This window comes from Micromys minutus, assembly GCF_963924665.1.
Source record: "Micromys minutus genome assembly, chromosome: 10".
In the NCBI taxonomy this organism is placed as follows: domain Eukaryota; kingdom Metazoa; phylum Chordata; class Mammalia; order Rodentia; family Muridae; genus Micromys; species Micromys minutus.
In genome coordinates, this window is record NC_137979.1 from 3262196 (window position 1) to 3287831 (window position 25636).

General features: G+C 40.7%; 1 protein-coding gene across 3 annotated transcripts in view; it reads left to right on the forward strand.

Moving 5' to 3' along the window:
- The window catches only part of RNF130 (ring finger protein 130), a 98139-nt gene that overhangs the window by 17401 nt on the left and 55102 nt on the right, over nucleotides 1-25636 (forward strand). For all 3 annotated transcript variants that reach the window (XM_080922291.1, XM_080922292.1, XM_080922290.1), the window contains exon 2: nucleotides 13656-13850. In XM_080922291.1, the coding sequence (XP_080778417.1) occupies nucleotides 13656-13850 (195 nt within the window). The remainder of the gene's footprint in view (nucleotides 1-13655; nucleotides 13851-25636) is intronic.

Below are 25636 nucleotides of genomic sequence, written 5' to 3' on the forward strand. Positions count from 1 at the left end.
TTTTTTGTTTGTTTTGGAGAGATTGATAAATCATCTCTAAGACTCACATGAAAGCATACGGGACATAATAAACGGTTATGGGCCTGGGAGGTGGCTCAGTCACTAGTCGGCTGCACAAGAGCCTGAGCTTGGACCCTCAGCACTCAGAGAAGTCATCCAGCAACACAGGCAGACATCTGCAGCTCACTGGCCGGCCAGCCTGATGGACTGAGCTTGTCTCCACAAATACTGTGTACAGTGATTGAAGAAGGTACTCAGTGTCCACCTTTGACTTACACACCTCAGGCACGTACAACACACCTAGATGATATTTCCTGATACTAAACCTGGTTATAAGGCAGTGGTATATGATCAGATGCATGGGTAAGTAGTATGGGACTCAAAGTCAGGTATCAGCCCTTAAGTTTGGTCAGTTGACTTTTGACAAGGTTACCAATACAGTTCAGAGGGGGAAACAATGTTTTTTAGCCAAGAGTGCTGGGATGAGAAACCAAATGGATTTCCTTGTCTGTCACTTAGAAGGAAGGAAATGTGCTAGGAGAAGAGATAAAATTCTTTGCATTTTGTGGTAGAAAGCAACGTGGGAATTTGGAAGAAAGCAACTCTATCATTTTTAAAATTTACATGTCTCAGAATTAAAGAGGCCATGTAATTACCAGTCATCTTAATGGAAAAGACAAAATAGAGATGTTTGTGAGGAAGCCAGACGAAAATGTGCAAGCTATAAACTAGTTTTTCCAAGACACCCATCCTAAGAAAGCATTTGCTTTCTGACAATTTCTCTACTGTATTCAGTGTCCTGTAGCCTTGTGACAATCATTCTGTTCTGAGGTTATTATAGAGAAGACAACCGATTTTGGGAAATGTTTCTAGCTTTCATGTAGCAGTCCCTGAGCAGCAGGCAGAGCTGTTGCTTTCCTATTCTTGCTGTATACTTTTAAAAGAGTGAATAACCTTTCTCAAAGGTAAGGGCCTTTTGCTTGTTCCTGTCATTTCTACACTCCTCTGCTTTTGTGGGCACACTTTTTAAAGTGTGTGTGTGTGTGTATGTGTTTGTGTAGATGATTCTTTCCTACTTTTATGTGGGTTTGAGGGATTGAACTTGAGTCTCCAGACTTGTGCTGTGCCTTTACTTGCTGAGCTATCGCACCAGCCCAATCTCTGGTCTTTATAATTAAAAAATAAAAAACAAAAAGCCTCCTTATGAAATTTCCTTTTGTATTTGTCTGTTCACCTTAAAATTTAACCTGTCTTGTACATTCATCTTGGTTTCTTTTTAAACTTTGGAAATTACTTGTATTTGTTATGTGGGGGTGGTGCACTTGTGGACATTAGAGGGCAGTTTTGAGGAGCTTGCCAGTGAGCACCTTTACCCACTGAGCAGCCTTGCCAGCCTGCTTCCTACTACTTTGTGTAATGTCTCACTTTCTTTGATCAACATGATTTATAATTACCCAATTTTCTTTGCCTTGGATTTTGAAAACTCCGAAATTACATTTCTTGCGCAAAGTTGCTAGTCTCATTTCATTTGGGGCTTAATTAAGTTCTAGGCACCAGTTGACCTGGTTGTTCTGGCCATGATCATGACCTCCTAGGAGTTCAGATGGATAGCAAGGCAGGTGAGAAGCTTAGACATCCTGTCTGCTGTTGAATAGGATCTCTGCAGGTCCTTAGATGGACAGATTTCCTGCCAGGGCTCTAAATTGTCTCTCACGTTTGCAGTCTGTTCAGAACCTGCATTTTTATTCCAGGTGGCCGCTTGGTTCATTGCCCTGATAGTCTTGTTTCTTTTCTGTTTCTCAGACAAATGGTTGCTTTTTAAAATTCCCTTTTCCTTATCATTTAACTTTTTATTGATTCTTTGCAAAATTCACATCATGCACCCCAATCTCATTCACCCCCTTGTTCTTGCACCTCCCCCCGAAGAAAGTAAAAACAAATAAAAACATAAAAATTCCTGTGTCTTAGCTTGGGTCTTGTTGCTGTGAAGAAACGCCACAACCAAGGCAACTTTTTTTTTTTTAATTTATTTTTATGTGAGTACACTGTAGCTGTCTTCAGACACACCAGAAGAGGGCATCAGGTCCCATTACAGATGGTTGTGAGCCACCATGTGGTTCCTGGGAATTGAACTCAGGACTCTGGAAGAGCAGTCAGCGCTCTAACCACTGAACCATCTCTTCAGCCCCCTCTTCCCCAGGCAACTCTTATAAAGGCAAGCATTTAATTAGGGCTGGCTTACAGTTTCAGAGTTTAATCCATTATTTATCATCATGGCAGGAAGCACAGCAACTGGTGTGTAGGAGCCTAGAGTTCGACATCTTGATCCAAAGACAGTCAGTAGGAGACTGAAGTTGTTTCACACTGGGCCTAGCTTGAGAATTTAAGACCTCGAAGTCCTGTCTCCACAGTGACACACTTCTTCCGACAAGGCCACACCTACTCCAACAGGTCCATATATCCCAATTGTGACACTCTCTGTGGCCAAGCATTCAAACACATGAATCTCTGGGGCCATACCTGCTCAAACCACCATACTGTGGAAACTGTGTCAGTGTGTCACACAGTATACCCTTTTGTCCACACATCTTTACTTGCAAATGTTCCTTTTAATGAGTCTTTGGTCTGGTTTGAGGCCTCTGGCTTCTGCTACACTGTCAATATCACCTGGACTTCTCTCGTTACCCTGTATCATGGAAATTCTGCAGCTTTGGATCTGCAGCAGTCCCTTTGTGTACTCCAGCCATTTATTGTTGGGGTAGATGTTGGGGTGGGCCAACTCAGAGCCCTGGCTAGGGGCCTGGGTGGTAGCTGAGCTGGTCAGTCCACCTACTACCGTGTACCCACACTGCCAGGATGAGCTCCCCAGCACCGCCCTGGCTAGCGCACTGAATACCATAACTGGCAAGGACAGGGCCAGTTCTCATGCCTAAGCCAGCAGGGCCGGCTCTGCTGTGCTGCCTGGGCGAGGTGCAGGTGAGGGCCAGGAATCTACCATAGCCTTAGGTGGCAAGGCAGGTTACTCACATCAGGCTGCTCCTCGCTACTCTCACGTCTTCAGTTCCATCTCTCCACAATGCTCAGACTGTCCTACTTCTTTCTCTCCACCACACACTTGCACACTTAGTGACTCCTGCTGTGCGTGGGCCATGCAGTAGGGTGGCCCATGTGCCAGGCGGGTCTCGACATGCCTGATTTTCTATTTATTGATGTTTCCTTGAAAGACACATATCAATATAAATGTATGTTTCCCTCCACCCCTTTAAGAAGTGCTTTCAGAGAGAAAGCTAAGACCTGCCGCAACAAGTGTCTTCTTTGATCATTTAAATGTTTGCCTTTTTTCTTGTTCATTGCTATATAAACAGCTCGGTTTATGAAACGTTGAGACCACTTATTCTTGTATGATTTCTTGAGTTTTCCTCTACTGTGACTGAGTTTATGGCTGTTCTCTTTCCCCATTTTCTTCCCTACCTCCTGTCTCAGCAACTCAGCTTAAACATCTCTTGACAAGTGTCATCTGCCTTGTGAGGGTCAGCTATACAATTCCTAGCTTGTTTTCTGTCCCTGGCAGCATTGGGCCTGATATTCCAGTCTTTGTCAGTCTTGTCATGTACTAAGCCTGCAATCGAGGTGATTTAGAAATAAAAGTGCACCCGTACTCTTTATATTTCTGCCCAAGAGTTAACGTCTCAGATGCTATTCTGGATTCTTGAGACAGGGTCTTGTTATTTAGCCCAAGCTAACTTTGACCCCTGAGTTCAAATGGGATTACAAGCTTACTACACTGCACTCAGCTTCCTCTGAAGTGTAACTGTTGTTTGAGACAGGGCCTTACTATGTAGCCCAGGCTGACTAGAATTTGACAAATATCTCTCAGCCTGCCTAGTGCGTTGACTGCTAACACCTGTCACTGCCTAGCTTTGCTCTAGATTCTTGGTGGTGTCCTAGATCCCTGTGTGCATCAGCATTATTGAGTCAGTCATTAACTTTGGTTGGTCTTGTGGCAGACAAAACCAGAAGGCTCTGTTGACTGAGCTGGGTCTCTAGATAGTCACTTCCTGGCTTTTAATGGGGAATCCAATCGCATGTGTTTAAGTAGATGATTCGGTTGACTAGGAACTTAGCACCAGAAGATAACCCAAGTAGAAGTACAAATTCATAGAGAAACACTTAGCGGGCAGTTGAATGATTAATGCTAAGTTTCAAGGGAAATTTAGACTTACACATTACTGTCATGTAGGTGACGGCTTGCTGAGAAAAATGAAAACCCTGGGAAATGAGAAGGAGTGGTCAGAGGCAAGCAGAAAGCATGAGTAGAAGCTGAGTGAAGAGAGGCCTTAAGGAGTCCTGTTCAATGCTGAACTCCTTTTATGAACAGGCAGTAAGGTAGTCTAAACACTTAGCACTGCTGTTGTACTCTGGGACCACTTTTGTCTGAGGACTGAGCTACCATTTTTACTTGCTTTGATTTATAGCATCTCTCTTGAATGAGATATTTGTTACATCAGTTGTAATAAAAATTATTTTTGAGCATGACTTTTTATGTAAAGTGATTTGTATTAGCCATCATTTAAAATTGCTTTTAAGATGCTTTTTATTAAGCCATGGAGAACATCCAACAAATATATTTGAGTTCTAAGGATGTGAAAAATAATCAGAATCCATTTGAGATGTGCAGTGACTAAGTATAGGAGACAAATGATAATGGATGGCTATTGACGGCTCAACTTGCTGACAGCCGGACTGTGCATGACTGCGTGCAGTGCTGCCCCACACACTGTGAGTGTGCAGAGCACATCTGTTGCCTTCTTTAAAACCCTGAATAAAAAGAGAATAACTGTTGACATATTTCTTTAGAACATGGCCAAAGAAGTAAAATTGCCAATTAGAAAAATATAAGTATGTACTTTTCAAAATATTATATTCAAAAGTGAAAAATGAGTAGAATAATAGTCAAGAGACAACACAATTTAAATGTTTTATCTTTGTTAAAAATAAAGCTAGAGGGTAATGGAAAGGAGCTTTGAATTTTTAATTAGTTTTATTTAACATCTAAACCAATGCACATTCAAGAATGGGAATAACAGAAATGTTATTAGATATAAAGATGCAAATTTACTATAACATTCTTTAGAATTTCCGAGGGATGAAGCCTCCTGATGGCAGGTGAGATGTGAGGAGGACCTGACAGAGGGATTGTCTACATGTTACATATATCTTACATATATCCATATCCATTTCCATATATCTTACATATATCCATGTCCATTTCCATATATCTTACATATATCCATGTCCATTTCCATATATCTTACATATATCCATGTCCATTTCCATATATCTTACATATATCCATGTCCATTTCCATATATCTTACATATATCCATATCCATTTCCATATATCTTACATATATCCATGTCCATTTCCATATATCTTACATATATCCATGTCCATTTCCATATATCTTACATATATCCATGTCCATTTCCATATATCTTACATATATCCATATCCATTTCCTGGGTGTAGGGTTGCTGAAATACTGGGCTTTCTTTGTTACCAGCACTTCTGTGAAAGTGTTTTTGGATGATGTTAACACCTGAACTCATAAATTAGTAAAAGTGATAGTCCTTCCTAATTTGAGGGAGCCTTGTGCATTCAATAGCAGGCTTGTAAAGAACAGAAAGGTCTACTTTCTCCCTGTTAAGAGCATTCTCTTACCTGCCTCCTGCATGCTTGCTTGCTTATCTGCCTTTGGCTTCAACCTACCTACCTTCAGTCTGAATCCCTGGGTGAGGGAGATACAGAAAAACCTGATCCCTCAAACATGTCACTTAGGCTCCTTACTTCTGTGTGGCTTACTCTGGTCATCTCTTCTCTCACCCCGTTATCCCTTGGCTAATGCACAAATAGATGTCACATTAAAGCTCATGGGTGCCTGGAAGTAGGTGGCTGGGTTAAATGGGATTTCTAGGGGTTCATTGTTTAGCTCAGAATAGAGGACTTTTTTAACATATCTAGAGGTCTGTGTTCAATATGAGTTTTGGTATTTTGTTCATTTAAATAAGTAAATGCTGGAAGAGAGCTCTAAGTGTTAATTTCAAACTATACTAGGGGATGGACTATGATGAATTCGTTTCCTGAGGACATCCTAAACAGAGAGGAAAAAAAAATAAGAAAATTAGAATCAGAAAAGCTTTGGCCACATCAAAAGGAACTCACCTCTAAATAAGGAATTCCCACCATTCTGATAACCTGTCTCACAAGGAAGGCTGCATCTGCACATTCTCTGGCTTTTGTTTAATCTTTTCTGTAAAACTACAACTCTGCTGCAGGAAGACAGAAGCTAAGAGCTCCCCTCTCTCTAGTCACCAAAAGAGTAAATAAACATTTCTCCCTTGTCTCCCAGTATTCTGTTGGAAGTGGCCTCCTGGTAGCTGAAAGGCTATATGTGGTCCTATGGTCTTGCCTAGGAAGTGAGGGAAGGCAGCCTGCAAATGAATAATAAAAACAGAATGATTTGACATAGATGGACCTTCAAGGACTTCTTCCAGGCCTGCTTTCCTGGAACTGGGTAAAAATACTCAAGAATTACTGTTAGCTCATCAAAATCAGGACTAGAGATTTTTCTTGGAATGAGAAGAAATGAATCCCTTTCCCTGTATAAACATTTCCTATGGTCCTTTCTTGTGTCTTGGTTTGCTGTTGACTTGATCTAACTATGTATGATGGGTACTCAGATTTATCAAAGTGAAAGAATAAAAAGTACATTTAAAAATATGGCTACTTTGTATATCATTCTGCTAAGAAAAAACATAAAATATGAAAAACCCTAGACCTATGTCTAGGAGGCAGAGTCTCAGAAATCAACACCTAGGGGTCAGGTAGAAGAAGAAATAAAGGTAGCAATGCCTAGGACCCTATGAAGAACTGCAGTTTGGAGCAGGTCACAGCTGGTATGCCATTGCTGAGTGCAGTGCTTCTCAACCTTCTAAAATTGTGACCCTTTAATACAGTTCCTCATGTTGTGCTGACCCCCAACCATAAAACCATTTTCATTGCTATTTATAACTTTAATTTTGCTATGGTTATGAATTGTAATATTAATATCTGATATAAAGGATGGTCTTCGGTGACCCCTGTGAAAGGAACACACAACCCCAGCCATGCCGGAAGGGGTCATGACCGCAGGTTGAAAACTTACTTGTCTAGAGAGTGCCTTGAGATGACCAGAAGTCAGTGGTTTCAGTGGCGTGGTTAGAGGCAGAAAAGTTAAAGATGAAATGTTGCTGGGACAAAAGGACATCAGCATGGCGGTAGACAGAGCACTCCTGAAATAGCAGCAGTAAAGGATAGTTTTTAAATCCCCTTTTACTTCTTTGAACTAGACAAGGCAAAAGCAGGAACAGTCATTGATAGAAAGTTCCTGTGAGATGGATAGAGTGGGATTTGTTACTCTGTGTATTATAACATTAAACCCTACTAGAAAAAAGGGATTAGAGGAATACAGTGCACTTTGTCAATGGTGGGTCTGTGTACCCAGGTGGTCCCATAAGATTATATCACTTAGTGACATCATTACCTTATCAGCTTGTCTGGATTACCTCCTAACCGTACAGTTCTCAGAACAGGTCCCTGTCATTGAGCAATGCATGATCATGTGTACAAAGCTAAGAGAGAACGGAAATGAACAGAAAATAGGTAAGGCAATATAAAACATTCTCAGTAACACTTAACACCCAGTAAACGTAATACAAGCAATGGCTCTGCTCCTGTCCTTGTTAGGAGGGCTGGGTGAAAGGATAGAAACCAAAGCATAGGTCCTGTCTGTGCAAGCGGACAAAAGAACGAAGCTACACACTAGCCTAGTAGCTGGCCACGAAAAAGTAAGATTTTTAAAATTAGGAACAAAAATAAGCTAGTTTATGGGGCTTTTTTAAGTTATAAAGGAAAGAAAAAAGTTAGAGAAAATTTATAGACTAAAGAGATTATAATCTTTCAGACTAGAAAAGGAAAAATAATCAGAACAGATCTGTCGACTCTGATGAGTTTAATTTTACTTGTTTCTATGAATCAGCTCATAAAACATGAGTATCAAATAAAAGACCATTGACACAGACTAGGGTGATAGCCCCGCAGGTGAAGTGCTTGCTGCACAAGAATGAGGACCATAGTTGGGATCCCTGGAGCAAGCCAGCTAGCCAGACTAGCCCAAGCAGTCGATAGAGAAGATGGAGAGCCAAGGAGATGCTGGACATCAGCCCCAGGTCGTCACATGCACACATTTGTCTGCCTACTCATATGTGGATACAGTTGCAGATCATACAACACATGTGCCAGAAAAAATGTTTGACACAAGCTTTTGTAGTTTTTTCTTTTAATTTCACTTTATCACTCCTCTTCTTTCATCAAGTATGTTTTTGGTTTTGATTTTTAACTAAGAAATGAAGCTAGGGCTTCACACTTGGCTAGGTAGATGCCCTTCCACAGCTTCCTCCCTAACCCTCCTTACATCAGATATGTTAAGTGTTTCCAGTGTGCCAGACATATTGGAGGAGATGCTGGATCTCACCTTCTAAAAGAAAAGAGTCAGAAATAAACTGCCAGTTACCGATACAGTTCAAAGAATGCCAAAAGGGATTCAATTCTAGGGTGCCATGGCAACTTGAAAAATCTACCCAAGTCAGTCTCTGGAGGAAGGGGAGCTTGCTAGAGAAGACAGAACTCAAAAGCTCGGAAAGTGGTTGGCCAAGGATATGGTATCATTAGCATTTTGGGAAATAAGACACACGGGTTGAGAGCAAGAGGCCCTGAGAGCATAGAACAGACTATAACCTGTTTTAACCGGAATGGCAGAAAAGTACTTTGCAGGCTTTTTGTTTCTGTACCACCCTTACCCCAGAGGTTTACAGCAAATTGATGGTTCTTGGGGCTTGGGAGGAAACCATTAACCAACACAGAACAGGGTGACTGCTCCATATGTGAGGAATTGGATTTTTATTAGGTAAAATCCTGTAAATTAATCATGTGCCAAGTTTCAGACTAGTAGAATGAGAGAATGGATGTTATTAGTTCATAAACTAACCTTAAAATTTTGCATTTAATTTAATACTCTCTTTATCTTGTGTTAGTGTCTATTGATTAGTGTGTGGTGTGGTGTACATGTGTGAATCGGGACAGTTTATGGAAATTGCTCTACTTTAACTGTATGTTCTGGAGCTGGAACTAAGGTCATCAGTCTTGACAGCAAGTGCCTTTGCCAGCTGAGCTATCTCACTGCTCCCCAGCCTTTTAAATACTTATATCAAAGGGTACAGGTCAGTGGTAGCTCTGTCGTGCCCAGGTTGGCTCTCCAGCACCACACAATACAAATAAAGTAAAATTCTTAAATATTTACTTTTTTCTTCATGCTGGAATATTTTCTTTCTCCCATTCCAAAAAAAAGTTTTTAGAACTCTGTTATTTTAAAGTTGTACTCTACCTTTTGTATTCATCTTTCCTGATACTCACACATGTTCAAGATGCTTACACCTCCCCACTCCTTCTTGAACGTGTGTGTGTGTGTGTGTGTGTGTGCACGAGTGTATGTACACACGTGTGTTTCTGTGTCTGGTGGATCTAAGGGTCACTGTATTTGTTGTTTTAGTACTAGAAATCATTCCTAATGCCTCATGCGTACTAGGCAAGGATTCTTCAGCTGAGCCCTAGCCCAGCCCCATCCTGTATTTTAGACATTTCCGTGTCCTATCGTTTCTGCTCTGACAACTTTTCAAGGGTTGTGTTTACCTTGCACTGACCCGGTACCATATGTTCTTTTTCTTTCCTGCCTTTCTAAATACTCTGCTTTCTAGTGTTTTCTAACATTGTGCTGATGCTGTGTCAGTCACACCGCCTCAGAGAGCTCAGAGGTTCCATACATCCTTTTTTATTTATTATTAACATTATTGTCGTTTTCAGATTTTATCTGTGCAGGAGTTCTTCCTGCATGTATGCATCACATGCGTGCCTTGTACACACAGGTTAGAAGAGAAGTTCAGAACCCTTGGAACTGGAGTTACTGACACTTGTGAGTCAATATGTGGGTTTTTTGCACAACAATCAGATGCTCCTGCAAAGTTCTATAAATTTTAAGAATAGTGGTTATCACATTTTATTTTTCTTTGATATTTGTTTTGCTTCTGAGTACATAAGTTTTTAAAAGTACTTATTAAGCTGGGAAGGTGGCTTAATTGGTAAAGTACTTTCCTTGTAAGCAAGAAGACCTGAGTTGGGCCCCCAGAACCCACTTAAGAAATGTCAGGCATGGTACAATGTGCTTGTAATCCCAGAACTGGAGAAAGATCCTTGGAACTTACCAACCAACCAGTCTAGCCTAATTGGTGAGCCCAGACTAGAGATCTTGTCTCACAGAAGATGAAAATGTTCCTGAGGGGGTAGCAGCTGTGTTGTCCTCTGGCCTCCACGTGCACATATCATAAAAGTTCATCAAGGCGAGGCTCCCATACTTGTTTGGTGCTTATCAAGAAGGGAAAGAAGCCTCACTATTGTTTTTGCATTCAGCAGGGAAACGTACATAGAGAACAAAATTTAAGACTTTGGTTTTCTTACTATATTTTCTAGTGCTGGGGCTTTACCTCAGGTCTTCAACACATGCTAGACAAACACTTTACTGCTGTGCTATCCCCAGGCCTTAAGTCCTTATATAGTATAATATTTTGCAATATCTGTAACTTCAGACTTTCATTATGATTTGTTAAGTTTTCTCAGCTTTATAACTAATGAATGCAAAGAAATCAGGCAGTACTCTCTTCAGAAATTTGAAGAACATGAAAGTAAAGTGGTTCTGAATTTGAACAGAATTGCTAATGACATTTTAATAGTTCATAATTGCATAGATAATCCATGCTTCAATATGTTTTCACAAAATAAATTGTTCAAATACAAACAAATGGCATTAAATTTGCAGTAGAACCACTTAATCACAATGGGCAGCTGTTTCAGAGCTATTGGTACTATTTCATTGTTCGTTTATCTTTATAAATAGAAAGAATAATGAGGTAAGATACATACACTACGGTGTTAAGTGGTTGTGAAAACCTCATTTTCTTCTTCTGAATAATAAATACACTTCCTGGAACAGGAACCCACATGCCTCATTCTTGTAGTTTTACATTGCATTCTTACTGATATAAATACTTTGGGACCTTTTGCATTTGGGTGAGTTTTCTGGAGTAGGAGTAAGCATATACAGTCTATTGTTAGAGTTCATTTGAACCCAGCATTTGTTCTAGAATCTGTTCTTAGTGGGTAGGGACTCCTGTAGAATTTCAGAGTTGTCTTCCGTAGGTTTGGTGGATTTTGTTTGGTATACCTTTGCTGTCCTTTTGTAGCCTGAGAACGCTAAGGATGTTCTCTCACCACCAGTAAATAAGTCCAGTTTTGTATAAATTAAAAATCAGATTAAGAGAGCGGTCACAGCTGCTCAGCTAGCAAATAGTTGGTTTAGACTTTGTATCCTTGGTATTGCTGATTCAGTGATCAGTTTCCTCTTGGCTGCATTGTAAAAATATATGAAGCCACGGAGAGAAAGGGCATTACAGAAAATGGAAGTTTTATATTGGTAAGTGTGCGGACGAACATCCCTTAGGATACTCTTTGTGCTGCTGCTGTTGTTTTGTTTGTTTTCTGAGACAGGATTTCTCTGTGTAGCCCTGATTGTCCTGGAACTCACTCCGTAGACCTGGCTGGACTTGAACTCACTGAGATCCACCACCTCTGCCTATCGAGTGTTGAGATTACAGGCATGAGCCACACCATCTTGGCATTCTTTGGGTGTTTCTTAATCTGCATTTTCTGCCAGTCTATTTTGAAAAATAGCAAATGAAACTCTTAAAACATGTTTGTTTGTTTTAATTGCCCCATTTAATATAGTGTTGCATAATTTCCTGAGATTTAAGAGGTTATTATAACACACCTTTTCAGTACTTGTATTTTAAAACTGTGTAAGAGATACTGCTGGAAGTAGACAATCCACCCTGGACTTTAAAATTTCATAAAATCTGTCACTAGTTGGGGAAAATTGTGTGGCAGGCTTTTTTTTTTTTTTTTCAATTAAAGTTTTCTCTGACGCTGGGAGTAGACCAGGATCTTACATGTGTTACTCAAATGAATTACATCCCAAGTAATTTACATGTTCTGTGTTATCCTGCCTTTCCACACACTCACACACACCACTTTATTTCATTAATGAAGGTGTAATATGTTAAGCAGCAGAAATTGTAGGCAGTGCCTGTTAAAATGTGTTGTGGAAACATTTGCCTCCTACTTCCTATATATCTAAAGTCCTTTCATAGAAAATGCTTTATGTGATACCCCTTCTCTCTCTCCCCTCCTCCTTCCCTGCCCCTCTCTTTCTCTCATAAGAAAAATTGAACAAAATTTAAATGAGAGTAGTAGGTATGACTTTTCATACTAGTGACAGGTTTATTTTTTAGTAGACAAATACTATAACCACCTGATTTCTTTTGCTTGGCAACATGCTTACAGAAAAACATTTTCCTATTAGTTAGTGTTCTTTGTACATTATGGTTATTCTTTATTTCTAGCACTCAGTACTTAGTTATGATTGGTTTGCTTGTGAAGTTACCTTTTGGGGTCAGTGTGCTGTGATCCTTCCTCCTTTTCTTCACAGTACACGCAAGACTAATGAGTCGGATGCCAGGAGGCTGGGGTGGGGTTGCCTGCCCTCTGCTCTCTACCCCTGCTCTAGGTCCCTGCTTGCTGGCTGACAGTCTACAACCCTGCCTTTGGTGGCTTCTCATAAATCACCTTCCTCCTTATAGATCACCCTTTTCTCACATTTTGACTTGTTCTAAATGGTCGGGAGAAGCAGGGGCTCCTTTGTGATTTTGCAGAAAGTACCATATGTGTAGAACCAAAGATTGAGGAACTTAGTTTGACCAACTCAAATGTGTTTGTATTTGTTACAGAGTCTAGACCTGTGGTCATGTTGTTTTTAGGACCAAGGGATAGTCTTGGTGTTTCCCTGTAACCTATTTTATATTTCTTAATGTAGATTTGTAGAGTTATTTTTCCAATAAATGTAAATTAGAAGAATGGTATTTACTATCCATGTCATTTTCACTATTAAATATAGGCCCAAATTTAACTTTTGTGATTTCCTTTGACATCTGTTGAGTTTGTTTACCGTGTTTGCATTTCAAGGTGTCACTTGGTTGGTAGCAGAATTAATTTGACCTCTTCACACACTCCAAGCAAAATGATTTGTTGTGGTGGCGGCAGCAGCAGCGTGTTTAATGCTAGGAAGTGCAGATGAGTAAACTAGAAGACAGAACAAGAGCTGCCGCCTCAGTTTCTCTGTCAGGTCTCCTTTCCTGTCTATCCTTTTTTTTAATCTGTAAAGTTAAAAAAAAAAAAAAAGTCCCCCATTGTTTTATTTGCAGTACAAGTAAAATCTTTGTGGAGCCTCCTCTTTCTCCAAACACTGATTGAATTCACTGTGTTGCCCTTGGTGGAAATCCGTACAGCCCTGCTGCGGCAAGCTGTGGATATGTGTAGTGTTTAGGAAACAGAAGGACACTTGATAAAGAATGATTGACTTCATCTTTAACGTGTTCTTCTTTCTGTTGTCTAGTTGCTGATCATCTGGGCTGTGATCCTCAAACTCGGTTCTTTGTCCCTCCTAATATCAAACAGTGGATCGCCTTGCTGCAAAGAGGAAATTGCACCTTTAAAGAAAAAATATCACGGGCTGCTTTTCACAATGCGGCTGCTGTAGTCATCTACAATAATAAATCCAAAGAGGAGCCAGTCACCATGACTCATCCAGGTAAACAGGAAAAGGGCCTTTATATTTTGTCTTTCTTTCTTGAGATTACTGCTTTGAGCGTTCTTCTACCCTTGGTTAAGTCATAATCTTTTATGTAAGTCTGCAATCATGTTAACTTTTGGTATTGTCACTTGTGGAGATCCATGTCTTTTTTTCCTGTGTTTTTTCTTTAATAGTGACCAAAACAATCTGTAAAGCTTCCCAGTGGCCAGTCAGGATTGAACTCACAGTAGTTTTGCACTTTGTATGGTGGCTTTAGTTACCATGCACTTGATATGGGGTCCTTCTCCCAGACTGCTCTGGGTTCTCAAGGATTACCTGTCCAGAGAGGGTTCTTTCCATGACATTAGAATAAATGTTGAAGCTGCCTTGGTGATGAATACATACAGCAGTGAGATGCCATTTCTTCATTTCTCGTGAGAAGTATTTAGGATAACTGTTTGTATAACAGTCGTTGCAATTTATTGAGCATTTATGCTATGTAGCATGTGTGTATGTATGTATGCATATATGTATATGCCCACCACTTTGTTGTAGGTTCGTAAGAACATTGGCTATTCTTTCAGAAGACCTAAGTTTCTTTACAAGCACCTGTGTCAGGTGACTCCAACTGCCTGTGACTCTAACTCTGAGTCCAAGGGATCCAGTGTCCCCTCTTTCCCCCCCACACACTCAGGGAAGTCCAAGTTTTACAGAAGACTGAAACTAGTAAGAACTTGCAAAAGAGGGGTAGACCCAAGTTTACTAATGTCCACTTAGTTTCATAAGACTGACTCTGTACTTCTGGGGTTTAATTTAGCTTTATATCCATGAAGATTTTTTGGTACAGTGTCTTACTTAAGAGATTGCCTTGAAAAAAAGAAACACCCTGGTTTTGGTTTTGGTTTTACACTTATTTATTTGTATGTGTGTGTGGAGGTCAGAGAACAGCTAGAGAGAGTAGATTTTCACCTTCCACAGGGTGGGTCTTCCACAAGTGGATTCTAAGAGCTAGATGACCAGCTGAAACTACAAGTGTCTGCTTCAGAGAGAGAGAGACCCTCATTGAAGGCAGTAATGTGGAAAGCAGTAGGGAAGGATTCCTGACCTCCTGCATTCATGTACCTGAATAGTCACAGACATGCATACCACACACACACACACACACACACACACACACACACACACACACACACACACACACACGTAGAGCTGGAAGTTTATCAGATGATAAAGATTTCTCATCTGCATTACTCAAAACATCCATTTATTCTGATATGTTATAGAGAACCAGCAGAGAAAAACAGCATGAAGGAAACTTTGGGAAGTGCTTGGAATAGCATGCTTGCAGAGGTGCTTCATGCTCATTGACACACAGAGGTTTTCAAAAAGTATTAGAGGGAGTAACTGTGATAAAACTGTTTGCTGGGCTTGTGTGACTATACAATTTTTTATCATTTATTGTTGTAATAGCAAAAATAAAGAAGTTCAGATGTAGAGTACAGTGAATTCCACAGGAACTACAGCTTCTATAAAGCACACAGAATGGAGGTATACCTAAGGGGAGAAGTAGCAAAATGCACCATGCAGGATGTCTAGAAATGTCAGCCCCGTTTAGGAAAACCTTATAAATCAGTAATAAGGTAAACCTAATGTTACAATGGATAAAGGACTTAGTGATCAGACATTTTATTAGTCATTACAAAAACTGTAATCTCAACAATAAGACGCTGTTGCACACCCACTGGGTACATGTAGCTATTGTTGGGGACGTAGCACAAGCTTGGAAAACAGTTCTAAAGCCAAGCACAGATTAACCATATGAGCCAGCTGTCTTCCCCCTGGCAGCCATGACAAGAAAATCAGGAAAGAGTGAACAAGAGGGAAGAATGCTCACAAAGATGGACATTTAAATGTCCCAGTAGAGTATTCCCAGTAAGCTGGAAACGCCTGAATGCCTGTCAGCTCATGAGGAGAAAAAGAAAAGCAAAGCAAATCTCCTAGAGTAAAATTCAGTTTATCAGCTAAATGGAATTAACTGGGTTGCAGAAAGATTGCTGTGATTTAAGGACCAGATTAGGCTATATATTGAGTTCCAGTCCAAGATGGGCTACAAAGTGAGACCTTGTCTCAAAACCCTATAGATACATGGATAAACCTCAGAAGCCAGACACAAAAGCCAACTATTGCATAGTTCCAATTTATGTAAAATATCTAAGAAATTAGATATAGAGACGTGGAAGGTATGAAGGATCACAATTAATTGAGTGTGGGGGAGCTTTCTAGGCATTATAGACATTTTCAACTTGGATTGTGGTGATGATTGTATCTCTATAAAGTTACTGAATTGTGCACTTATAAAAGGCAAATCTGGACTGGAGAGATGACTCAGTGGCTGACTGCACGTATCAGCTGTACCTCTAGATCCAGGAACATGATGTCCCCCAGCCGCTGTACATACCTGTACTTGTGAGCATACCCATATACAGACATACTTTTTTAACGAAAAAATAGGAAGAAAGAAATATAAACTTGGTGTCGTACTGGCATGCTCCTTTAATCCCAGCTCTCAGGAGGCAGAGGCAGGTGCATCTCTTGAGTTTGAGGCCAGCCTGGTCTACAGAGTGAATTCCAGGATACCGATAGCTACGTAGTAAGACCCTGTCTTGGAAAACAAATAAAAACTTTAAAAAGCTGGAGTGGTGACATGCACCTTTAATCCCAGCACTCGGGAGGCAAAGGCAGGTGGACCTCTGAGTTTGAGGCTAGCATGGTCTACAAAGTGAGTTCCAGAACAGCTGAGGCTTCCCAGAGGAACCCTGTCCCAAAAAAACAAATAAACAAGGAAAATGATATATTATATAAAATTAAATTATAATGAATATTATAATAGTGTTTCATATAATTAAAATTTAGATTTATTATATAAAATAAATATAATTATATATACAATATAAGTTATATTTGATTAAAACTATTTTTAAATGAAGACTAAAAGTAGCATAAAATAAATTTCGGCTAAGAACTTGTCATTTTATTCTACCGGGGAACATGAGACGAGGCAAAGCAAACTCATTAAAAAAGAACAAAGTCACAGGAATACTTACTCTGCTTCCTTTGCTATAAAGGACATAATTGGGTACAGTTGACAAAGTGAGGTCCTCTAACTGAAACAGTTCTGTGTCCTCAATTGTTCTTACTTTGATACACCATCGGGTGTTCATGAGATAGTCTCTTGTTACTTTTATTTCCATTGTAAGTGCTCAGATTAGAAATTAAAGGGCTGTAAGAACCTGTACTTCAGTGGAGGGGTGTGAAGAGAGCACTGTGTTGCCTCCAGACTTGTGGGGCTGCACTGGGTGCCTTTGAGGTTTAAACTGAAAGATCAGCTACAGATCCTAAATCTGCTCTTTGATCAGATAGAAGCCAAAGTACACTATTAGTGTGTTATTTAAACAAAAGCAACTTGATTATTTAGATAAAAAAGCTTGGGTATTGTCTTAATAAAAAACAGTAGGAATAAATCTATCCATTGAAAAGATTTCTGCAGTATAATTTTATGCTTTTAAAGATTTGGAATTACCTGCAAGAAGGTTCATCTCTGCATATGGGAGGCCTCTAGGTTCTTTCTCCAGAAGAGCTTTTGCCCTGCTTTCTTTGAACTCCTAGGCTGTTGCTCACTGTTTCCTGTTTTCCCAAACAGAACGAAGTCTTTGTCTCAGCCTGTTCTTAGTAGGTATGCCGCTTCTTGCTGTCAGACAAACAAGACGGTGAAACCACACTTGTCCAGTTTAAAGATCTCCATTTTTATAGCTTCCCAGCCTCTTCTGTTTTGTTCTAGTCTCAGAATCGTATCCCAGAGTTAGTTATGGGCTGAGGGCTAAGAGTCTGTCATTGCTCAGTGGGTAAAGTATTCATGTAGCAAGCCTGATAACTTGTTCAGATCCCCAGAACCCACATAAAAGCTAGGCACAGTGGCACAGCCGTTTGTAGTGACCTAGCAGGAGACAGCAGGCAGAGGTGGAATTACCAGAAGCTCATGGGCCAGATAGCCTGATATAGGCAGCAGTGAACAGGAGAGGGCCTGTCTCTTGTGCTCTCACCTCTACATCTGCCCTGTCCTGAGTGCCTGCACTTTTGTACACTGAAACACACACACACACAGGTTTCTAAAAGTTTGTCACAAACTTAAAATTTGTCACTTTGGTTGTAGAAACAAAATTAGTTTCTTGTCAGATGTCTTTAAAGTTGTGAAAAAAAATCTGACATGGATCTTGAATATTAGAGTTTGAATCTTATAATCTAGTAGTATTACAAGGCTTGTAAGTTTGGACAGGTAAGTCTTTTAAATATATCTTCATTTGTTAAAATACCTGAAAAGTATCTGTCTGCTTTATCTACCCAGCAGAGTGAATGTGAAATTTACTGATGTAATGACTTTTTTTAAGTTTTGTGCCTCCAATGATGGCACCTCTTACAAAATTATGAAATCAGTGTATTTATTTCTTTAAGTTTAAGTTTGAAGTTGGTACTTGTCTTATACCTGGTCATATCTTTCTTCATTTTTCTGGCATGTTTACCTATACAACTTATTTTTAACTATATGTAACACTATAAGTTCATGATATGAAGTTGTACACTATATGTCAAGCATTCTATGAAACACATTGTAGGATTCATAGTGTTTTTCTGAAGCTCATGTCCACTATTGGAGAGACACGAATACATGAAATGGTGAGGGAACCTCTGAACATAAAGACTTTTGACTGTTAGCTGTGAGGGACTTATCAGAGGACTTGGCTGAGAAGACTTCATTGTGCTGGGCCCTAAGTAGTTACAATGATTTAAGTTGTGATGGAGAAAAAGGTACTCTCATTAGAGGAACCACACTAGTCCAGACAGGGACTGTTGTGGAGGGAGTCGGAGAGTAAATGGGAGAAAACTAGACTGAACTAGCTGAAAGAAGCTTTGTTGATTGGATCTTTGTGTGTTTGTGCTTCTATAAAAACTGTACACATAAACTTGGCACACATGGCACATCTTTTTTATAGACTCCAGTCATGCATAGAAAATAAACATTGAATTATGATTGCAAGAAGACTTCAGTTAAGGAGTTCTGAGGGGCTCCCTCGATGAAATGACTTTTGTGCAGAAGCCCAAATGTTTGAGGAAAATTACCCTAGGCAGAAGGTGCCTCATGAGTAAAGTATCTGTATGGAAAAGAGCAAAGCAAGAGTGGTTTTAAGTCTGGGCTAAGGGTGGGTGTGGATAGAGTGGGGTGTGAAATAGCCAGTGTGGCTGGCTGTGGAGGGATGGGCGAGGGAATAGCAAACTAAGTTTACAGGCAGAGTATGCCAAAAGAAGAATTATTCCATAACAGTGCACGAGGATTTTGAAAAATGGGAGGTGGTGTTCTCTTAGTCTGTGAGGTTGATCCCATTTCCTGTATACTGTGTTGTCTCAGCTTGGTACGAGGTTCTCCATAGTTACGAAGCCTCCCTTCTGTAGCAACAAGGTAGCTGAGCAGCCCACATAAAGTGTCTGGCTTCTTCCCAACGTCTAATACTTGACTACTTGGAAAATCCTAAAAGAAGGATTGGGTAGGACTTGTGTGGCAAAAACAAGACGCACGAAACACAGTTCCCTAAGGTAAATGCACCACTATGAGGAAGAGTATTAGGAGAGCCAAGGGAAAGACCAACTTATACCACCTCAAATTTAGTTATAAAAATTTCAGCCAGATCTAGACCAGAGCCTCTTAACCTCTAAGTAATGCGGTTAAGTAGAACAAACGTATGTGTGGACCATCTGAAGCCCTCTGCCTCTCATTCTTTCTTGATGATGAGTCTTCAACCTGTGGTCCTCCTCTAGCAATGCCTTGCTCCCCATCTCACAGACAGGGCAGTCGGCTCCAGCCCACCCCAGACAGCATTCTCAAGCTGTAGGGCAGCACTTCTTGAATTAGAATTACTAATATAAAGTACATTAATGCCAGGGCTCCCTCTTCCCCCCAGACATGTAACTGAGATTCTTAAGGGAGGACACAGAGCCATGTTGAGTCCACTCTTTCTTTATGTTGTCTGTCTTCAGCCCTTCACTTCAGTAAAAAAAACACTGGATCCATGCTTCTCGTTGCTACACGTTTGAAGATAAACTAACATGGACTGACAGCCAAGAACAGAGAAACAGATGCCTTCCCTCGGCAAGTTTACTGTTCAGACCTTGCCACTGTCTGAGACCTTTGTTCCTGACAGCACTGCCCTTTTTCTGTCACACTGCCTTACTCTTAATCTGCTGGCAATATGGAAAGGCTGCTGAGCCTGAGACTGTTCTCTCCTTCCTCTTCTGTCAGTCAGCAGCATGCTTTGAACAGTAGCTTTGATTCCATTCAGCTGTTTAGTTTCGATACTTAGCTTTTCTACTCATATTGCTTAAGACAGATCCTAAAATTCCACATTTTAAGTGAGGTACTGTGTTTTCTTGCCTTAGCCATGTTTCCAGAGCTTGCTGATGGTCTTCTTTTTGGGAATGCCCTTCATCTGGTGGCTGAAGGACATCTTCCCAATGCAGGGAAGATGTCACTGTGATATCAGTAACAGGAAAGACTGTTCAATATGTGATTTTACTTGTTACCTCCAGTTAGCAGAATGAGTTTGTTGTGTGGTCCTCGGATGTGTGGTGTTATAAGAGAGTTATGGGCTTGGCTAATAGAAATGAAACCCATTTGTCTGAAAACTGAGACTAGGTTTTCTAGCTTTACATTTTTAGGTAGACTTTACTGCCACTCTTAGTGGTCTGAATGAAATTTTATCCGACATTGTCTAACTGGAATCTTTATATAGGTTTTTGTGTCTTTGGGAATGATTGGACATTTTTAACCAAATAACAGTGGGTTTTTTCCCTTTCTAATCTCCATGTCAGCCATCAGTAGCAATCTCACATTCTCTGGAACAGAAGCAGTTGACCAGCTCTTTAGCAACAAGTAGAAAACATACTTTATAAAATACAGAAAATAGACTTTGAATATAAAAACATACAAAAATTAGTTTAAAACAGCCACAAGCGTACTGCAAAAATACTGTTACAGAGCAGTAATTTGGGCCACTTACCATGAATGAATAATGTAGTCATGCTGCTGTGTTAGCACTGAAGGAGTTTGGGGGTTTTGTTTGTTTGTTTGTTTAATTCCTCCCTGAATATGGGTTTAACTACCTCAGAAAAGATTGTGCCTGTAGTTTTAACCGCACTGCTATGCAGGCAAAGTTTAAATTGTACGTTCATTTTTGTCTGTATTTTCAATATTGCTTCTGTATTTTATTTGTAGTGCATATACACTTCTTAAAACATTTTTAAAAATATGCTATGTGTGTGCTTTTTTACACTGAAAAGCTATATTCAGTGCTTTTAATCTAACCTGGTCTGCATAGTGATTTCCAGGACTTCAGGGCTATGTAAGAGTTCTTGTCTCTGCTCCCCAGCCTCCAAAATAAAATTAATAATGTAAACCGGATAACACCCCTAAAATGTATTTTTATTTGTATGCCTGTGTCTGTGTTTGTAAGGGTACGCCACATCTGTACTGATGCTGGTGGAGGCCAGAGGAGGGCCAGATTCCCTGCAGCTGATTCCAGGTGGCTGAGAACCACACGGAGTAAGTGCTAAGAGTTGACCTCAGTTCTCTGGAAGAAAGCAGCCTTTATCTGCTAAACCATCTTTCCCCTAAAGCAATAGTTAAAAATAATGACTTTATAAAATAAATGTAGTTAATTCATTTTAAAACTGCCCTATAGAGTCTTAACTTTTCCCTAATTTACATGTCTTAAGTGGCTGGAGAACCCCATCTACTTCATGGGTATATGCGTACAGCCTGCCTTCTTGTTTGAATCCATCATCCGATAGGCTTTTTTGTCTTTCTTGTGCTTTATCTTTTTCCCACTGACCACAGAAGAGGAAGAAGGTAAACTGTAGCAAGAATCCACACAGGCTTGGAATGCTGGGTTAGAAATAGATTTCCTGAGGCTGAGGAGATGCTCAATAGGTAAAGTGCCTGCTGTTACAAGCAGCAGGACCTGAGTTCAGACCCTCAGCACCCTTGCAGAGGAACCAGGCTCTGTGGTATATGCACTAAGGCTGTAGAGACAGGCAGATCCCTGGAGATTATCCCCAGCTCGTCAGCCTGACACAATCAGTGAGCCCCAGATTCAGCCAGAGGCCCAGTCTGAAAAGTAAAAGTAGAGAGCCAGTGAGATAGCTCAGCCCGCGAAGTGCTTGCCATGAAAGGCAATCCTGATATAACCTAAATTCAACTCTACATGTATCAGTGACATATAGATGTCCCCAAGCATTCATAAATAAAAATTAAATACTTTTTTAGAAGTAGAGAGTAGTAGAAGACAGCTATACACATACGCATGCATACCTCTCCATTTGCACATGAAATAGAAATCCATTTTATAGCTCACAGGCTAGCAGACGTTCTGATACTTGGTGTGAAAGCCGTTGGCATAGGCCACTCGCCAGCTTAGATCTCCCCTGCTTGGGGTCCTGGCTGTGTGCTTACCCACCTGCTTAAAGTACCTACGGGGACGTTGTAACAGCACAAATGTAAGAGTCTACTTGAAAGGACACAACACTAGGGAGATAGAATCTTGAAACATAGATAATAAACAAGGAGATGCTCATTAAGACGCCATGCAAATTGGATTTTTAAAAATCAGTAGCAAAGGTTTGTAGAGTTATCTGGCTTAAGGGAGAGTTCAAATGGAGAAATCCTTGGACCCTAATTTTGGGAGCTCATTATTATTGGCTAATGTGTGCCAGATTACTAGGAAAACACCTAGCTGTGCCCTGTGGACATAATCTAGTATGAGAAAGTAGTGACCTTATGATACTCTTGATTTCTTGGATATTATTATCTTTATTTTTAGCATTTTATTTTATCAAGACACTTAAACTACAGCTGTTCAGAAAAGAACAACATGGAAAAACTGAAAACAGTCTCTTAATGAGAATGCTTGAAATTTGAATGTTAGAATGAACAATGATAATAACTATTTTAACCTGTGACTCCACAGTCATATAAAAGATAAAAGAAAATGGAAATTTCATAAGTGGGGTGTTTGCCTGCTCTCAAAGTGCTTCCTCACAGAATATTTGTTGATGACACAGAGGAAAGAGTAGCTTCGTGGTACAGATGTCTAGAGGACGTCACTCGCACAGACGGTAAAGTAAACACCGGTAATGGATGATCAAGCCTGCACCATCTGGTAGAGAAAAGCACAGCATGGCTTGTGTGTTGGTCCTGCCAAAGGTGTGTGACCTGGACCTAGCTGCGAGGAAACACCTTCTATGGAGCAGCTGACCTGTAAACTCTCAAGGTCATCAACATCGAGAAAGACTGAGGCACTGTTTAAAACTGACCTATTCTTTTAGAAACCCGACGGCTAAGCAATTTGAACAACTTTGGTCTACAGGACTAAAAGGGAAGGGCCTTTCTGGGAAGCTGGGGGGACATGAAAAGGATTCTGAAATGACATGATATGATTTACCCATTCAGAGTCATGTTTATTTGAAGGGATTGTTTCCTTTGCCTTCCTGCCCACCCGTGTGTGTGTGTGTGTGTGTGTGTGTGTGTGTGTGTGTAGGGAGGGAAGGGAGATTGATTATAGGAAAATACTACATATCTAGCACAGTGAGGCAAGGCATCAGGCCAGCAGCTCACCTTCAAAGGTTCTAGGTTTTAAATGAATAGATACAACTTTTCTGAAAGTTTGACCTTTTTAATTAGTGAATTGGAACATATATATGAAATCTACATGGAGAGTCCATCTCACTGAATAAAGAAGTGCTGGTGAGTTTATCGTGGCAGGTAGAACGGCGAGGAGCCTTCATATAACACCAGTGGGGATGCGGTGTGTCCGGCCACTGTGGAGATCAGCAGAGAGCTCTCTCAAAAACTAAACCAGAACCACCGTATGATCCAGCTGAACCGCTCTTGTGAATGTATCTGAGGAGTTAAACTAGCAGCAGTCACAGCTGTACTTAGAATCAGTCCAGATGGCCCCCAGCAGCTGGATGGTGAAAGTGCTGTGTGTCCACACTGGAGCTGTTTTGAGGGTTTTACTGTTTTGCTTTGTTTTGAGACAGGGTCTCACTTTTGTAGCTTTGCCAGTCTGTAACTCAGAGGGGATAATTTGGGGGTTCTAAGAGTAGTTCCTAGGGGGGAAATGCCAGGAAAAAGGGCTCCAGGGAAGATGCTTTTGAATAGTTGAAAGACTATCATGTGGAAAAGGAGTTTCATTGATTCTGGAATACATAGCCTGAAATTGGACTGTTTCTTATAGTTAGTGCCACTTTGTGATTTATTTGTCAATAAATTATGATATGCCGCATTGCACCTTAACAGCTAATGGTATTTGTATAATAAGTGGGAAGTCTGGTGGGGTGGGGGATGGGAGTGGGATAAAATCTGGAGTGTAAAAAAAAAAGAAAAACTAGTAATAAATCTCAGCAAGAAATTTATAATTAGACCATCCATCCCTTGTATCTGTCAAAATTACTGTTCTGCTCCTCTCTGATGCTGAAGAAAACCTGTGGCCTCAAGCTCACTGGGCAAGTCCTCTGCCACTGAACTACACCCCTGCCTTCATGGTTTGAATGAGAAACCTCTCACCAACGGGATACACTGTTTAGGACAGGTTAGGAGGTATGGCCTTCTTGGAGGAGGTGTGCCACTGAGAGAAGGCTTTGAGGTTTCAAAAGTGCCATCTGCCTCACTGAGTGTGAGCTCTCAGTGTCTGTGAACTGCCATCTTGGACTCTAACCCTCTGAAACCATAAGCCTAATTGAAAACATTCTTTTATAAGCCACCTTGGCCATGGTGTTTTGATCCAGCAATAAAAATGTAACTGAAACATCTGCCAAACATGAAAAACTGTAGATACAGAATTAAGGACTTGAGTCAGGGGAGCCATCAGAGAACAGACTGATAGAGGTGGGTAGCAGAGTGGGGCTCGGCTGTTCCCTGGCAGCTGAACAGTGTTGTAGAACATCTGTCTTACCATCTCAGTAGACATTTAGAACTCTGGGATGATTTCGGTCTCGTTAATTTAGCTTGACATGTTCTGCTTGACACCCCTGGGGTCTGCAGGAATACTCTAGTTATAAAGGTGCCATTGAAGGTACTTGTGCTGCATAACTTTAATCCCATCACTCAGGGGGCCCAGGCAAGGGGGTTTCCGTGAGTTCCAGGACAGCCAGGGCTACACAGAGAAAGCCTGTCTCAAAACAGAAAACAAACAAACAAACAAACAAAAAATGAGAAAAGGTGAGGTATGGGGAGTAAGCATGACCTTGAGCATGTCTCTGAGTTTTGAAACTCCTTAGAGCTTTGCAGAGTAACTTGAACTTAGCTGGCAGATTGAAATGTCCTGTTTTAAGAGGGCTCTTACACAGATGTTGCATCTAGAAAACAGGCGAGCTTGCAGCAGAAAAGCTAAGGCTCCTTTCTCCATTGGTGGACTGGGCTCAGGTAGCTCTTTTCCCCACCCCCAGTATTCCATCTGCACTATGCTGGGCACGAGACTTATTCCAAGATGGGGTAAAGGAAGGAAGCTCTGCTACTTCCCAACTGGGAAGACTCACTCTCTGAGCGGAGGCCTGAATCTTCTTGGCATCAGGGAGGTCTGCAGGTAGCAGAGTGCCTCCCGAGTTAGCAGGGACAGCTCGGAAGGGAGTGGAGTTCTCTGTTCTGTAGTATGCTTTTTGAGTTCCTTTTATTATTTTCTGTGAGTAACAGCATCTACAGT